The sequence below is a fragment of the Plectropomus leopardus genome, chromosome 2, assembly GCF_008729295.1.
Source record: "Plectropomus leopardus isolate mb chromosome 2, YSFRI_Pleo_2.0, whole genome shotgun sequence".
Classification (NCBI taxonomy): domain Eukaryota; kingdom Metazoa; phylum Chordata; class Actinopteri; order Perciformes; family Serranidae; genus Plectropomus; species Plectropomus leopardus.
Window position 1 is genome coordinate 28297745 of NC_056464.1, and position 15118 is coordinate 28312862.

The following is a 15118-nucleotide window of genomic DNA, read 5'->3' on the forward strand; positions in this document are numbered from 1 at the left end:
CAAAGATGTTTTTGCATACAGGAGCAACATCTGTCAACTTAACTGATTTATGATCTGAAATGCAAATCAGGTTTTCCCATGATAGCAGCAAATTATTAATTCTAGCAAGACTTTGTTATGCATGTGTGGTGATAGCAAGTTAATTAGTCCCTTATAATGCTTTTAATCTGAATATCTCTTAAATTACTACACTAGTACTGCAGAGGCCAATGCAACCTATTATTTTTCTAATGTAGAACAAGATGTTTCAATTAAAAAATTCTGTCAAACTGGCACATAGATCATCCCCTTGCCTCACAGACTTTGATTATGGATTAAGCAGGACATATTTGGTAAAGTAAGATTGTGATCACAACTCTGAGTCAAGTATTGTCTATCCCATTGCTCCTTTCTTATATTTTTCTTGTATTAGATTAACCCTTTTAAACTCTGATCGACATCTGTTTTCTTGCACTTTGTTCAAATGCCTTTCACAAGCTATTTCAACCTTCGAGCAAATTAGTTCAATTTCTTTTGAAAATATGGGGGAAAAAGGCAACGACCTACTTGGCAAGAAATGTCATGAAATGCAAGAAATTAGTAAAAAGGGGGGGAGGGATGACAAAGATATAAGGGATGTACTTCTCAGTAAAATGGCCTCTATTTATGGTAATTTATTTTGAGTTGATGACTTTGAAAAAATGAGTTATGTTTTAGAAAGGGACCTGTATTCTGTTACTGTTGCAGTGATTTATCACTTTCTTGTTTTTTTCCCGTTGCATTATCCCTGTGTTTTTGTAAGAAATCAAACCTTTTTTTATTTGTAAGATTGTTTGCGTGTTTCGTTTTTCACATTTTGTGCACATTACTGTGTGAATGTTTGCTGTAGGAACTAAATTTCCGTTTGTTGTAGCTACCCGGTCGTTTGGCGAAGAGCCCGCAAAATGTTAGCAGTAGCTGCAAGCTAGCAAACCCTATGTTGAGAAACCCGCCTAATGACTCACGTTTCTAAAATGCTCATGAGGTAATATCGTGAAGTTTTCATCCGTTCCCACGTTATTTAACGAATTACACGTTCATTGACAAAGCTGCAAAGCTATTGCTCTCTTATCATTGGCATTCCTTAAATATATATGACGGCATAGTACTTTGTTTGAGTACTTCATTCATGCTATGCTAGCACCAAGTGTCAAGCTTTGCCGCATTGACTACTTGTTATTTTCAGGTAGAAAGATGAGTTTCTCTCGGGCTGTCGAGATGTGTGACTTTTATTTGAAGTAGCTGACTTACCTCACGGGGACCACTGCTGAACGACTGTCCCCAGCTGAGAGGTGAGGCTACTGTCAGTGCATGACTACCATCTGCTGGTACAGAGTTAGCAACCAGTTTATAGCACTGGCCATGCATATACTCGCCAGTGAGAATATAAAATCCCAGTGTTGTGTGCAGCTCATTTATTTAAACCGGTTCAAGAGGTCATTTTTCCTGCTGCTGTCAGCCTTGGAAATGACACTCGGTAGTTGTAGTTTGTGTTTGGTGTTTTATTGTTGTATTTATTGTTCTGTTGATGTCTATTTATTACTGCTGGCTGTGAACCAAACTGCCCCTCAGGGTAATTTAAAGCAAGTAGATATAATTAGGAAAAAGTACTTCAAGCATTAAAAGTAAAAGAACACCTTGCAAAAACAAAATCACATAACTAAAAAAACAACACACACACACACACACACACACACACACACACACATATATATAAATAGGGTTTGGGGTTTTTTTCAGTTAGTTTTTTGTCAATTGACTAATTAATTAATAAATTAATCATTTCAGCCGTACTTATATAAACTGTATGTCAATTTAATTTATAACACAAATCATATTTCATAAATGCCTAGGTGTTTTTGCAATAAATATGCAAAGTAACAAGTAACTAAAGACATTTAAAAAATGGAGTCAAGTTAAAAGTACACTATTTCCCTCTGAAATGTAAGGGAGTGAAAGTATAAAGTGGAATGAAAAGAAAATACTCAAGTAAAGTACAGGTACCTCAAATTTGAACTTAAGTACAGTACTTCAGGAAATGTACTTAGTAGTATTCCACTGCTGGTATTGCATAAACAAAACCTGTGAAAGCTCTTCTCTGTGCTTGAGAATTAGGTAAATTAATCATTGGTTTCGGTGGGGCAGACAGCCGTCATAAGTGCATGCTTGTCCCTGTGACTGCTTGGAAGTCATCTTCAGGGAGGTAAAAATAGACATTGCACAATCTTTGAGGGAAACTAAATGTTGTCATACGAAGACTTCATATCAGCAACCTCTGCAAACTTGACTTCATGACGCCTTCAAAGAAATATTTGTGCCTTTACGTCACCCCTTACTAAAAGAAACCTTCTTCCCCTCACCTTGATGATGTCACTGCAGTGAAATGTTCAGGCTGGTGGCTTCACTGTGCTTTGTATGAAGTGTTAAAAAAAAATTTTTGCCGGCTTTTTAACTGTCTTTATGAATTTTTTAGTAAATTGGAACGCCATAAACACTAGATAAGTGGCATTATGACTCATTTCAGTATGTGTGGTTTACTCTGAATGTGGTGTTTTTTGTGACACTGAGGACTGTAGAGAGTTGTGTAACGCTCTCTTTGTGTCACAAGCCACACCTTTCCACGCCTCCTTACAAGTGGTAGTTACAGTTGAGCCGGGCTCAAAGATATAAGAGAGTTGCCAGCAGCTATGGAATAAATTACTGCGTGACAGGACAAGTACCAGGCTTTATAGAAACATGTTATGGACAATATTCTTACTTCTTAATGGACTGCTGATATTAGTTCTCCTTTACTCCACTCGCAGACGGTAAAGCCATTCATTATTGTATTGATATTAGCAGATATGAACAAAAATGCATTTCAGGACTTAAAAAGCATTTACTGCTAATGTTATGCTGTGATATGGAAAAGCTGTACTACTGTTTGTTTTAGAGACTGTACATGTTTATGTGTTGAATTATTTTTTATGTTGCATTTTAACTGGATGCTGTGCTCTCTCGTTTGCTTGGTGTGACAGTTGTACTTGTTTGCTTGTGGTTAGTGTTGTAACAAGGTTAATGCTGCCCTCTTGGCCAGGTTGCTCTAGAAAAAGAGATTTTAAATCTTACTGAGACTTTGAAGAGACAAATTAGATAAATGACCAGAAAGGTGCAATACGAGCCCAGGTCCATTTACCATTTTACCTGGAAGAATAAAGGATATATATACCGGTACCTCTTCATTTAAATATTCATATTATCTAACGGATAAAAATCAGAACAGTGATGAGTATTAAATGCACATTATCTGAGTTTAGTTTACTTTTTAAACAACAGTAGTGAATAAACTCAGAAATATTCTTATAACTAATTCTATGGTATACGTATATGTTGCATGGCTTTTCAACCACACCATAGAAAGCTCTTTTGACAAAACTTAATGTTGCACTCCAAACCTGTTGGTTAACATTCATGAACAAATGAATCAATAAATAAGCCAACTCTGTCACTTTGTTGTAATTTTAACAAGCATCTGTATTCTGAACAGACAAAACAATGAGCCACCTCTGGACAACGGTCTCATTCCATGGTTGGGGCACGCTCTTCAGTTTGGAAAAGATGCTGCCAAGTTTTTGGCCTGGATGAAAGAAAGACATGGGGATATCTTCACAGTAAGTTCTGATAAAGACTGTGTCACTGCAAGCAGCAATTTCTGTCTGAGGAAAGGGGAAGTGGTTTTGAGAGTGATGAAAATTTGACTTTCATATAGAATGACAAACAGAATGTAATAGTTTGGAGGAAAAGTTTCAAAGATGTTTTTGCATACAGGAGCAACATCTGTCAACTTAACTGATTTATGATCTGAAATGCAATCAGTTTTCCCATGATAGCAGCAAATTATTAATTTTAGCAAGACTTTGTTATGCATGTGTGGTGATAGCAAGTTGATTAGTCCCTTATAATGCTTTTAATCTGAATATCTCTTAAATTACTACACTAGTACTGCAGAGGCCAATGCAACCTATTATTTTTCTAATGTAGAACAAGATGTTTCAATTAACAGGCCTTCTAGCAAAAAGTGGCCATTCTACATCGCTTCAAATTAAAAGAAAAAAAAAACTTTTTTTTAGGACAGAACAACTCAAATAAGAGTTTTTTTTTAAAGAATGCACACCCTCAAAACCATTACATAATGTATTTTATAGAAAAACATAGCAGCTCTTTTCACACAGACATTGCACCAAAGGGTGCATGAGTCTCTTCCAAATGATGGCGGCATCAGGCCACTCCAGTGTGTGACTATAGACAGCATGTTGCCATCGTGGAAGCAAAAGAGATGTGACATTTAACACAACAGTGTTAACCTCTAAGCGTGGCATTTAACATACTCGCAGGCAGACCTTTATAAACAATAACATCATTTACCATTCCTGTTATGTGGCAACTCATCTTGTCCTCTGCTCAGAGGGTAAGAAGCTTGCAAATCTAATTATTTTCCCAATTTGTGGACATTTAATGCGTGCTGCTCTTCTTTTTTGATTTAGCTGTGAACTGCTGCTAGCTGCTTTTTAATCTCTGAAAATGGGTTGCATGCATAACATGCTGTCAAAAAGATCACACCCGTCCCGCCCGCAATCCTGTCCTCCCAGCTGTCCCTTTCACACGAGACAAGGCGAGACACCTCTGTCCCCCCATTCATTAATTTTACCTTTATAAAAAGCAGAGAGTGGGCATAATGACGTGATATTCCCACCTTGAACAGGCACTGTAAAATGGGCTACTGTTTCCTACGTCTGGTATTTCTACCTTAGTTTAAATTTAAGAAAAAATAGAAAGGGCTGCATTTGAAAACAGTGAATATTGTCCTCACAGGTCCGTGTTGCTGGTCATTATGTGACAGTGCTGTTGGACCCACACTCTTTCGATGCCGTGATGAATGACACAGTCTCCTTGAGCTTCACCCGCATCAGAAACCAGCTGATAAACAGAATCTTCAGTCTGCAGCTGCCAAGTGTCAAACCCACAGCAGAGAGGAAGTGGATGGAAGGGTACTGATTGCATCTTTTAATTGCAGACATTGTGGTTCACTAAATGATTACTGAGAATCTGCTTTAAATTAGTGCTGCAATTTCAATATTCATTGATTTTTTCCTCAGGCATTTTCAAGGTGTCAGTCTCTCTGAGCTCAGCAGCTCCATGAACATTCACCTTCAGAACATCCTGTTGAATGACCAGAACAGCTGCAGCCCTTCACAGTGGAGACAGGATGGACTCTTCAGCCTTTGTTACAGCCTGCTCTTCAGGTAACACACAGCGTTTTAACCCAGCGACATACTGTAATTCAAATGATCTCACTGTTTATAAAACACAGAGTGATGCATAGAGAGATTTTTAACTTTATGGCTGCGCTCAGGGCTGGATATCACACATTGTTTGAGAGTAGAGATGACGCCACTGCAGTCTACAAAGAGTTCCGCAAGTTTGACGATCTTCTTGCCAAACTGGCCCGTTGTTCACTTAAGCGCGGTAAGCTGCACAATAGTGAATAAAATCAAATGATTATACCTTCAGTTTCTTATCTGACTTCATGTCTACACAACACAGTAATTTATGTGTCAATTTATGTCAACAGGGGAAAGCAAAATAGCCAACTTATCCCGGGAGCGACTTTGGGACCTGCTGTCCCCCAGCTGGCTGAGCGGAGAGTCGAACTCCTGGCAGCAGAGCTACTACCGCTTCCTGCAGGAGGAAGGAGTAGATGCAGAAATGCAGAAAAAAGCTTTACTCTTGCAGCTGTGGACCACACAGGTAAGAGTAGGTTTATTGTCTGTCTCTCTCCCATACAGAAACACACATTCAAAAATGTCAAACACATGCAAGTGCCAAAACATATCAACTTTCCACACCCAGACTGCATGCTTGAATTCCACACCATGGTGCTCAGCCTGCAAACAATGCAGAGGTGAGTGGCAGATTCCTCTCTGCCAGTTACTCAGAGCTACGTGTCTTAACCTGAAACTCAAACTGAAATATTGCCAGTTATGGTTAAGGGAATCAGTTTCCATGACACCTTATCTTGTTTGAGGTTTAGTAATTACACTTTTGAATACAGTGCATAAGAGAGCTGTGTTAGTCAGTTGAAGTTGTTTCCTGGTGTTTCCTGTATCTTACTGAAACTACAGTTGTAGTTGTGCATACGTGGCATTTACTCTGTGAATCATGTCTTTTACTGCTGACTACAGTGGCCTTACATTAGTTAATCCATGTGAATGGATATAAAGCAAGAGTCATCAGTTACATTTTCCAAGTGCCAGAATTTCTCTAAGTAGACCCTGTTGGGGCCAGACTCTCAAAAAATAGATAAGGAAGTCTATGTACAGTATGTAGACCAAATTCGTCATTTTTTACTTTAATTATTATTTAATTACTTTAATTGTAAATTAAAAGTAAATAAAACAAAATGTTGAATGATTAAAAAAAAAATTTTGCTTAAGAATTATAAGGTTCCATTTGTCATTTTTGCCAAAAATTGAGTTGTATGTTCGTATTCTGTGATAACTGATAAACATTGTTTGAGGTGGGTTTTTTTTAAGTGATATGCATTTTTAGACTTTAATGTAGAACAAAAAGGTTCAAAAAAGAATGCAAATAGAACATTATAATTCTGACGTGGTAAAATGTTAAATGAGAGCCATAAATTTGGCACCAAGCTTGCATGAAGATACGGCACATCCATATCCCGTTTATAAAAGACGGGAATCAGTTTCAGCCTTATTAATCCAATGTCCATCACACAAGCAAAAATATGAGTTAATCAACTACCCGAACCCGATTTGACCCATAAAGATTTATGCACAATATTTCTGCGTTATAGTAGCACAGTTGTCAGGACTGAGGACACAGAGAGACACCGACGAAGTGCTGTGGTGTGTGTGTATGTGTGAGTGTGAGAGAGAACTAGAGAAAGTGGAAGATGGCATGCAATTAATTAGTTATTTATATTTTTTAACTTGTAAAATTTCTTAGTAATTTTACCGGAACACGTCGTGCAGGCTGTTGGTCCGTAATAAAGTAACAATAAGCTGACAAATGCATGTATGACGCACCTGTGGGTCAAACAAATGATTTGGGTTGGTAAATGATTCTTAATAAAATTATTTCCATCTCATTTGCTTTTAAAGGTTGGCACTATATAAAAAATATTAAATTCATTAATATTTTGAGGGCTGGATGGGAAGCTTTGGGGGACTGTATGTGGCCTAGGGCCATAGATAAAGGTTGTTAAAATACATCAAAAGTGTCTTGGATACATAGCTTTGTCTAATGCAAGACTGCATAGCACACTTATCAGTAAATCTGCCTGTCAGATGGTATTTATTCAGTTTCACATGGCTAAAGTGTACAAAGTTTCCATAACTAGTAATATTAACACAGGTTTGAATAGACAGGCCATAAGGATTATGTAATACACTTTTTGAGATCAGCCAAAAATGATCAAGGTCACATCCATGTAATGTATGAGATTGCTCTTGTGTTTACAGGCGTGTTTATTCATGTGAGAATCGAAAGTGGGAGACAAGTTTCACACATTCTAGTTCTTACACGTTTTTGTTTTGTTTTTTTTTTTATTCAGATGACGTTTCAGCCCTCAGGCCTTCTTTGAGATCAGCATTCATTGATACATAAATAAATTTAAAAAAAGAATAATAATGCATAATAAGCCAGAGCGTGTGACACTTGTTTCCAATTATAAAGTTTACTGCTCATGATCAGCACCTAACTACAACTGTTTGTACTTTTCTATATTGTTCACAAAGTATAGTAAAATCTTATGTATATAGCACCTCTTGAAACCTAGGTTGCAAAGTGCTGTACACAAGTAAAGAGGCTAAAATAACAGAGCATGAATACAACAATAACATCACAACAGAAATAAAGCAATAGGCAGCATCCCAGCTCACAAAAAGGTACATTATTCACAGAAGAAAACACTGTCTTCAGCTGTGACTTAAAGCCCTCAGTAGAGATTGCTGACCTGAGAATGTCACCAAAAATATGTGTGTAATGTTGCAATATTGTGCAATATTTGAATCTCGGGGGCTATTTCATTTAATACTTTGGTCGTGTGGTATATTTTGTCAATATTTAATTTATTTAGATTTGTTTCACATTTCAGTGTCAAAACATTCATAGGAATTAGAAACTTAGTGCTCTTTGAAATGGTGTATTATTGTGTTGTCATATCATTATGTCAGTGGCATAAAATGCTCTAAAAATGACAATAATAACAGTTATCTCAATTATTTCTGGGACAATACAACGTAAGCATAGTTATCGTGACAAACCTCACTGTGAAAACAGAATTGTTGCTTCCTCGACCTCACGACTCCAAACAAGTTAAGATCAACAGGGTGTCATTGCTCCGTGTTGCCAGCAGGGAGAGATAGCAAGCTGTTAGATCGTCCTCATGTCTGCTGTTCACATATGCTACATTTCAGCTGAAAAAGCTTCAGCCCTTTGTTAACCTGCCAGTCTCACCGGATCAATGATTGTTCACCCAGCAACACCACAAGTGAGGTGAAACCTTTGCCACCCACCACAGGCTCAGATGCTCTGTTAGTTTGGGAAAGACCACAATTCCTCCAGTATGTTTGTTTGTGCTTTATCATGTCTGCTGGGATACTGGAGCACACGGTCTCAGTCTGGGACAGAAACTGGAGCACCACTGCAGAGAATAGAGGCATTAGATGCGAGACCAGTGGGATGTGGCAGAGTGAATGTGGCTTATATGTGTGTTACAGGCAGACAGAGGTTTTTCAGAGTGCAATGCTAGGATTTATACTAAAGCCACCTACTGTACCACCTCGTCCGTCGTGAGTCCTGCACAAGCTGCTGGTTGCTGCTCTCTTTCCATTTTTAAACAATCAATGTTATAGACTGAAACATATATAGACTAAAAACATTGATTTATTAGTTACTTTCCTTGAAGGGGTAATGGCGATTGAATGTGTTGAGGTGTGTGTGTGTGCATGCTACGCATGTATTTGAATCCAGAAGAAATTCCTGACCATATGGGGAAAGTCACATTAGGGAAAATAAAGCAAATCACTGGCTGCCACATTAGTTTCAGTGAGTCGTGCATTCCTAGCTCTTCCCAGTATACAGCTGCAATGAACTGAGTTATACCCTAAAGCAGTGGTTCCCCACTTTTCCTGTCACTGAGCAAAGTGACAACCAGTGACTAAGTGACATATTTTATAGATATTTCATATCATATTCATTGCATAACATTAACAGTACATAACTGATAAAATGTACAATTTACCAAAATGTTCAGGCAATAAGTGCAGGAAAACAAGTGATTTGGATGGATTTTTTGCAGATTAATTAATGTGTATATTCATTAGAGATTAGTTTTGCAATATGTTTGGATGTATATAATTATACATATTTCATATTCTTAATAGTCTTTGCAGTGCCCTTATTCTGTGAGAATGTGAAATGTGTAATCTACTAAAGTAGTTGTAAAATAGTAATTTAAACTTAAAAAATAACTTCTTAAGTTGTCTTCACAAAATGAATAAAACACAGATATAGGTATAATGTGTGTTTTCACATCACTTAAGAGAAGATTGAAACCTTCTCATCTAGCTCTCTAATTTCCTCAAAATGCCCACCTGTTCCTTTAAAAATCCCTACCTTGCTTGTAACCAAACTCATATAATTATCTGAAGCATCTGATGTGCTGATCTGAAGATCTAAGAGGGCAGAAAGTCACTGTGATGCACCTCTAGTCACTTTTGGGCATTTGCCCTCACTGTCAGTGGAGAGCTGACCTGAGATGTGCAGAGGTAAAAAGAACAGCTCCCTTAACCCGCAGCAATTACTGTCTGACAGGCTCAGGTGTCTCTTCCCGAGAGGCTGACAGCAGTGTCTACAACGTGTGGACTGCTTCACTGACTTCTCAAATCATTCATATTCAGACAGCAGCATTACAGAGAGCTGAGGAAATAATAGTGGAAATATTCCAAAAAGTATATAAATAATCAGAAGTATCACTATATTATCAGACTTGTACTTTGACTAATCTCACACATCTGCAATTAAAACTCTGTAATTTATTTCTTAAACTTCAGATGTGCAATAGGGTTTTTAAGGTGGAATAATTCTTTATATCACTGTCTTAACTGCAGTAATTAATACAGTAATCCTCTATGCAGTTATTCAAATGTGCTTATATGTTTTTTCAACTCTTGAATGTATGCTATATTTAACATGTTACATATATTGTGTATATTCTTGTTGTTTTCATTACTTATGTATTACTACTGTATTTCCATTTTATATTTTGACATACTCTGTGCTGATGCTTATGTCTACTGTCTATAATTCTTTATGCTTGGCATCAGAGCAACTGTAACGATCCATAATTTCCCCCCAGGGATCAATAAAGTATTTCTGATTCTAAATCTGATTTCATGAATTGTACATCCGCATATACAAAATATACATAAACTTTTACACAGTTTTTCATAGAGGCTTATTTAAAAGATGTAAACTGTGTGTTTTTCCTTTCAGTGCAATGCTGGACCTGCTGCCTTTTGGCTCCTTGGCTTTCTGCTCACTCACACTGAGGCCATGGAGGCTGTTAAATCAGAGATCAGAGGCCTCACTCTCCGGGACACTTCCCTACAGCGTCGCCCCATCAACCTGCTGAAAGCTCACAGCACACCTGTGCTTGGTACGTTACAGCTGCTAGCAGCGTTTTCACTTATTCACTCCGACACCTTTAGGTTAAGTTGCAGCAATGAGGTGGAAACACAGACTGGAAATAACAAGATAAGCGCAGCAGACTGAAATAAATGACAGCAGCAATAAAAGTTTGACCTTTGATTCAATTAAATTATGATTGTCTTTTTCATATGTTCATATCCGTACAAATGTTTGTACCTCTGCAAACAAATTAAGCCAGAGGGCACTGCTGATTTAACTCACGCTGACACCCCTCTGACATCATCCACTCCGCTGTCCCTTCCATTCTGCAGATAGCGTCCTGAACGAGACCTTACGGCTCACCGCTGCGGTGATGATCAACAGAGAGGTGGTGCAGGACAAAATCCTGCGCATGGACAATGGACGGGAATACCACCTCAGACGAGGGGACAGAGTGTGTTTGTTCCCCTTCCTCAGCCCTCAAATGGACCCACAGATACACCCAGAACCACAGGTACTTTAGCAAGCATTAACACAAACGGCACTAAGAACACAAACATGGAACTGTTCTTGTGATAAGCCTGTGAGATCAGAATCAGAAATAATTTATTGATCCTCAGGGGGGACATTGTGGATCGTTACAGTCGCTCTGATGCCAAGCATTGAGAATTATATAAAGTAGAAACACCAGCACAAAGTATGTAAAAATATCAAAAAATAGAAATTCAGTTATAATAATAACAACCATAAGAACTATTATTTAAATATTTAAAACCGTAAGTATGTATAAAGTGATGAGTATGTAAAATGTATAAAGATAGAAATACAGTAATAATAAAACAATTTGCACTCCTATGTGAATATTTTAAATGATAAATATGTATAAAATGCTGTGTGTTAAATGTTTAAAAGTATAAAACCATGTGCTTTATGCTCCTAAAAATTGTAATGTATAAAACTAGTAAGTAAAGGTAGAAAAATAAAATATATGTGTGATGCTACAATGTACAACAGATATGTAGATGAGTAAGACGAACATGAAGAATATATACAATATATACAATTTAGATTCTATAATCATGTAAACATTTTGTGGGATACGGAGCTTCTGCCGTCATGATACATATACTTGTGTATCTCCATTGTGGTATTTTTATACATATTATAGTGTACAAAGCAGTCTTGAGGAGGCTGGATCAAGCAGTGGGATTTAAATTACTAACAGAATACATCCTTTGGGATGAGCTGCTAAATGCTGACAAATGAAACAAGTCAGAGTTGAATAGCAAGAGAGCAAGATCAATTCACCATGATCATTCTGTTTATCTGTCTCCAAGGGTGAGAGGTGATAATTATGTATAACAGAAGACACAGAGCAGGAGACATACGATCAACCTTATTTGCATGCACACATTTGATGCATTCATGTTTTTTTTCTTGTCACTTCTTAACAGAATTTCAAGTATGATCGCTTCCTAAATGAAGACATGACAGTGAAGGATAAATTCTACAAAGATGGAAAAAGGCTTAAGTATTACACCATGCCCTGGGGTGCAGGGAGAAACATCTGCGTTGGGAAAGAGTTTGCTGTTTCAGCCATCAAACAGTGAGTGAAAAAAGCCATTGCTCTTTTTGTTTAGATTGATATCTTCTCATGATATATCTTCCTTTTTAAAATGATACATTCATGATCAAGGCATTTCCTGCTACCGTGTTTCACCCTGATTCCCAGACCAGCGAAATCCATTTCTACTTAATATGACCCCATTAACATGTCAGTCCTTCTGAACTCTGTTATTAGCAATAAGCTGTAACATAGTAATCACATTGACTCTGTAATGAACTTTATGGAAAAGGGTTATGGACAGTCATTACGAAGAGCACATTTTTGTCAGACATCGTATCCATCTGCAAAGGTTAAAGGTAAATCTTTGTTATTTACAACACACAAAGCAGAAGTAGGTTAGTTAGGGTTGATTAGGAGACAGGTAAGACTTTGGGAATCAGTTATTTTTAGGCTTTTGTGTCTTATTTCAAAATTTTAATTGACTTGATGTGATTTTCTTTACCTGCATTTGTTCATATAAATATTGTCTTAAAAGTCATGTTCATCAGCAGTTTGCAACTATTCTAAGCTGCATTTTTAATCTTTTGTCTCTAGATTTGTGTTCTTGCTCTTGACCCATCTTGATCTGGAGATGTGTGACCCGGAGGCTAAATTGCCACCAGTTAATCCCAGTCGCTATGGCTTTGGGATGCTCCAGCCAGACGGAGATCTGCAGATCCGATACAGACTGAAGAGTTCACAGCGAGAACTGTGACAGGCTAATTTGATTAAATGTAAATAACTGTAGAATTGTTGATTGATAAAGCTTTTTGTAATATGAACTGTAGGGCTATTTATACTATATTTTGTAGTGAGTGCATCTATATATCATATTTAACTTGGTTGTTAATATTTTCAATAAAAAGAAAAAAAACCTAGAGTAAACCTAACATATTTCTCATTTCACAGTTTTGCCCTCATACTTTGGCCAACACTTGCTGAACATTTGATGGCTCTAAAGTTTCCCTTTCAACCAAAAACATGTCAAGTGTTTTGTTAGTTCACTCAACCTTCACCGTGCAGATTGATTTATGTGCAAAGTTTGACACTAGATGGCTGTTTTCACATTCAGCTTTGCTCTGGGCTCACTGTAAATGTGATTTTATAATGAGCATGTGAAGATTTTCATCTTCATGCAGAGTACAAAATGTTTCCTACAGCCAGTGGTAGTGCAAAATAGGTACAATTATACATACAGTGAAAAAAAGAAAACTACAACTACAAAGAAAAAGAGCAGTATAAAACTGAGATTATCTGCCAATGTGAGGGGTTTTGGCAGTCAAGACTATAAGCAGTGTTAACAGTTATTAATACATGACTATAGATACAAATAATGCATATGTGAATTATAATAACCTTGAGGATGGTGATAGCATAAATAATGCCTAACTATTTCACTGTTTACAGAGTAAAAAAAAAAAGTAAGCAAGCATCACAGCCCAGTTTACCACTCAGAAATGTTACATTTTAAACCTCCAGCTCACATACACATAGAATGGACTTAAAGAGTGAAGTAAAGTAGGAAATGTCGTGTGTCTCCTATCCTGTCCCTAGATTTGTCTCATGACTTCTTGGAGGGGGTTTCAAAAGGTTGGGAACCCCTGGATTAAATTACCCAACCTTAAATGTAATTGTTTGCCATTTTTTATTTCTAAGTAATTAGTTTCATAACTAAATTAAAACTTGGCTAAACAAATTGATTGAACGGCTGAACTTTGCATAAAAAAGTGGAAACTCTCGCCCCTTTAATGCACAAAATGGTTTAGTCTGCCCGCAGTGGGATTCCTCCTAGTTGAATGACTGATCATTTATGCTGCTGGAGCACTAATGTACACTGTCATGTCTGTCAAAAAGAAAAAAAAGTAAAGGAAAAGAAAGCAAACTGAGTTTTTAAAGAAAGGAAAAAATGAAAAGGTGCGAGAGACATGGATCGAAAGAGGAAGGACAGGGGGCCACAGAGGCTGCTTATGCCCAGTACCAAGTATTTGGTGCTACACTCCTGAATCTAAAAATGTAATATAGAATTATACAACACTCACAGGGGCCATTTTAGGCAGAACTTTTAGTATTGGTGCTTTGGGTGGCCTACATTTCACTGCTAATAGCTTACTTTTTCAAGCATAAAATTAAGCAGTATCAAACAGATTTAATTTCCTTATAAGATGGTCTAAATCAACCTGCAGGCCAAATCTGGCCCCCAATAGGGTGCTAGGTGGCCCCCCAACCATTTCCTAATTAACAATAAAAATGAAGTTATTTACACTGGGAATTGTTTATGTACTTTTAGTATTCAAAAGGTGTCAGAGTGCGTTAAACATCAAAATAGAGCTAGTTTGTCCTAAAAAATAACAATAAAGAAACTGCCAGTGGAGGATCCCCTGCTTCCTCCAAAACAGAGGTCCTAAGCCCCTAATGCCCTAAAATTCAAGAACTTTCCTAAAATTCACGAAATGTTCTAAAATCCCAGAAATGCTTAAAATCCTATAAATGTACTAAAACCCTAGAAACTTCCTAAAATCCCAGAAATGTAGTAAACTCCTATAAATGTCCTGAAATGCTGTAAATGTCCTAAAATCCTAGAACGGTTCCAAAAATCCTAGAATGTCCTAAAATCTGAAATGTTTTAAAATTGTAGAAATATCCTCTAATCCTAAAAATGTCCTAAAATCCACAAAATGTCCTAACATCATTGAAACATCCTAAAATCCCAGAAATGCCCTTAAATCCTAAAGATGTCCTAAAATCCCAGAATTGTCCTAAAATCCCAGAAAAGTGCAAAAATCTTGGAAACTGGGCTGCTGC

The 15118-nt window shown here is 37.2% G+C and overlaps 1 protein-coding gene across 1 annotated transcript; it reads left to right on the forward strand.

Moving 5' to 3' along the window:
• Positions 1-2698: 2698 nt before the first annotated feature.
• ptgis (prostaglandin I2 (prostacyclin) synthase) lies at positions 2699-13193 on the forward strand. The gene is made up of 10 exons (XM_042507370.1): positions 2699-2825; positions 3545-3668; positions 4870-5045; positions 5154-5300; positions 5411-5523; positions 5630-5805; positions 10576-10738; positions 11043-11224; positions 12165-12316; positions 12872-13193. Exons 1-10 carry the CDS (start codon positions 2755-2757, stop codon positions 13029-13031), a joined length of 1464 nt encoding a protein of 487 aa, XP_042363304.1. The 5' UTR covers positions 2699-2754; the 3' UTR covers positions 13032-13193.
• The last annotated feature ends 1925 nt before the right edge of the window (positions 13194-15118 follow it).